This window comes from Phytophthora parasitica (genome assembly GCF_000247585.1).
Source record: "Phytophthora parasitica INRA-310 unplaced genomic scaffold supercont2.13, whole genome shotgun sequence".
Lineage (NCBI taxonomy): Eukaryota > Oomycota > Peronosporomycetes > Peronosporales > Peronosporaceae > Phytophthora > Phytophthora nicotianae.
In genome coordinates this window covers 901,732-904,519 of record NW_008648999.1, presented here as the reverse complement: position 1 = coordinate 904,519, position 2,788 = coordinate 901,732, and the positions used below count along the sequence as shown (strand labels likewise).

At 47.7% G+C, this 2,788-nt stretch overlaps 1 protein-coding gene across 1 annotated transcript; it reads left to right on the top strand.

The window, feature by feature from the left end:
• Nucleotides 1-1,135: 1,135 nt before the first annotated feature.
• Nucleotides 1,136-2,099, top strand: PPTG_07932 (hypothetical protein; the record flags this gene model as incomplete). The annotated part of the gene is made up of 3 exons (XM_008902307.1): nucleotides 1,136-1,153; nucleotides 1,191-1,643; nucleotides 1,701-2,099. The coding sequence occupies 3 exons, from the start codon at nucleotides 1,136-1,138 to the stop codon at nucleotides 2,097-2,099; spliced, it is 870 nt and encodes a 289-aa protein (XP_008900555.1).
• Between the last annotated feature and the right edge of the window lie 689 nt (nucleotides 2,100-2,788).

The window sequence follows — 2,788 nt, the reverse complement described above, 5'->3', positions numbered from 1 at the left end:
AGCTCGTACATGAACATCAGTACTGTTGCCAAATCACCAACGCAACATCGTTGATCGCCGTCCTAGAGATACCATCTCCACCCGTGTACCAGCACCAATGAGCTTGAGTTTGAATGGAACTTCACCATCATCCACGTAGCATAAATACCATCGTCCTGGGTAGACGCGCCCTTCGCTCCCCTTAGCTCAGCACGACGAACCACACCAAGTAAATTTCGGAAATACTCGAACTTGACTCTGGCCAGTGGCTTAATAAAGATATCCGCTGTCATGTCGTTAGTTCCGCAATGCTGCACTGCTACCAGCTCTCTCTCTCTTCGACGTTTCGGACGTAGTGAAACCGGTTTTCGATGTGTTTACTGCCATTGTGCTTCCCAGGCTTCTTCGACAGAGCAATAGCTGCTGTGTAGTCACACCAAAGTGTTGACAGGTCGTAATTCCACTTGAGTTCATCACAGAGGCCCCGCAGCCACATAATGTCCCTCGCCTTCATTCATCGCAATATATTCAGCTTCCATGGTACTTTGAGCATTTAACCCCTGCTTCCTTGAGCCGTACGAAATGGCACTGCCGTTCAGCATAGTGACGTATCTGCTGACCGACTGACGGTCAATCTTGTCATTGAAGTAGTCTGCATCGCTGTAGACCTCGATCCGTTGCAAATCGACCTTGGTTGAGCTCGATACTACCATACTGAGGCCAAAATCCTTCGTGGCTTGCAAGTACCGAAGTACACGCTTGACTTGAGCATAGTGAGCCGCACTGAAGCACGACATGTACTGTCCAAGACGACGGACAACGCGAGCAATATCTGGCCGAGATCCCGAGACGAGATACTGGAAAGCTCCAACAGCTTCTCGATACGGCAAGTCTCATTTCAGTAGTCGATTCTTCAGTTGCAGTGTCAGCTGCTGTTGCCTCCGGTGTCGCGACGCCATGGCAGTCGTGCATATGAAATCGACGGAGCACTTCCTCAACGTAGTTGAGCTGACTGAAAAATACACTACCACTTGCACGACTTCTACCCCCAACAGGTACTTGACTGGTCCAAGCTCCACTAATTTAAAGTTGACAGCTAATTTTCGGGTAATAGAGACCTTGTGCAACAGTCACAAACAAAAGAAAAGAAACTGTGATGTGGGAAGAGGTTAGGGTAAGACCGTCAGTGTATTTTTTTGGTGAGAGAAAAGTACATTAGTTCCCTGCGCACTGTGACCACAAGTAACAATCAAAAACGAGTGGCTAGAGAACCCAAGAAGGTGGCATGGCTGACGAAGCTACCAGCCTCCAAGAAGACACCCCCGAGCCAACGGAAGTCTCCAGCAGGAGCGACAGACACTCAGTCTAAGCGGAAGAAGGCCTTCCGGTTCGTACCATCTAGCGACATCTTGTTGCTGAAAGAAGCTGTGAAGCACCGACCTTGGGCTGCTGGTCACGGAGAGACCCAAGTATCCTGGTCCAGCGTCGCCATTGGACTCAAGACAGCTCTACCATCGTGTACAGCCGATGGAAAGGCCTGCCGTCGCCGCTTTAATGCCCTCTTAGATGTTTTTCGACGCGATGAGCTGGAGTCGCTAAGGGCTTCCGGTACTGCCGAAGATTTCGAGGAGCGTGAGCAGCTTTTAACGGATTGTATGGCCCTGGTAAGAATTTTTATGGATATTTCGCGTTAAAATTAATAAAGCCAATATTATTTGTAGGTTGATGAGTGCCTGCAAGCGAAAGCCGACAAGACGGAGAAAGAAAAAAAGGAGGCAGAGCGGCGTGATCGAGCCTCAGCTGATGTGGTTCAAAGTGCAATGGAGGGTATACGAAGGTCTCGGTCAAAAAGTCCTGAAGACGACGTATCAACTCCTTCGTCAAGTAAAAAAAAGAAAAGGTCGAGCACCGAGGCCCTTGTGGAGTTTCTCGATGCCAAGGCGGAAACGCGCAGCACCAGAGAGAAGCAGAAGGAGCGCCAGCTTCACTTGGAAGAACGTCGCCTTGCCCTGGAGGAGCAACGACTACAGCAAGACCGAGAGAAGACGGATAAACTCATGGAGATGATGGCTAGCCAGATGGGACTTATGTCCAAACTGATAGAGAAGATAAATAAATAAATCGTGGTTACGCTTTAATTTTCTTCTTCAGTTCTCTTCAAAAAAAAACCGTTTGTATTTAACAAATTGTTTAAGTATTCTTCAATTCTTGGCGGCGTTAGCTCAAAGAAGGAAGATGTTTGGCTGCCGTAAAAGCAAGTGTGGACATTTGCGAGAAAAGCTCCCATAGTATACATTTTCCCGAGCCGCTGCAGATATAGCTTTTGATTCTTTGGAAAATCGACGAACACCCAATAACGCACAATTTTTCCAAACCCCCACTCAACACTCACACGAACTTCACTCATGCGCCTATTAAATACCTGTCCATCTCTTGACAAAGTTGCTCCTTTGAAAGGGGCCACTATGTGAGCTTGTCGGCCGTACGCAGGATCCCCATAAAAAAACAAAATGCCTTCCATTAGCGCTGAGAGAGGGAGATGCAGCCTCAAGTAAGCCACTTTGCTGGAGAATGTAGGCATCATTGCGAGTTCCAGGAAAAAGTCCACTAAGGTGAATTATGATTCCATCGGGAGCAAGTACCGACTGATATTTCAAAGCGTGTTTTCTCTACACGAAGCAATAAAGCAGAGGTTTAGCAAATGTTTTATAAATAAAGTGAATGTGTCAAGACTTACCTTGTGCCCGTTGAATACATACTTTTGGTGCCGTACGGGACGGCACGTACCGCGTACGGTTCCGTCGATAAA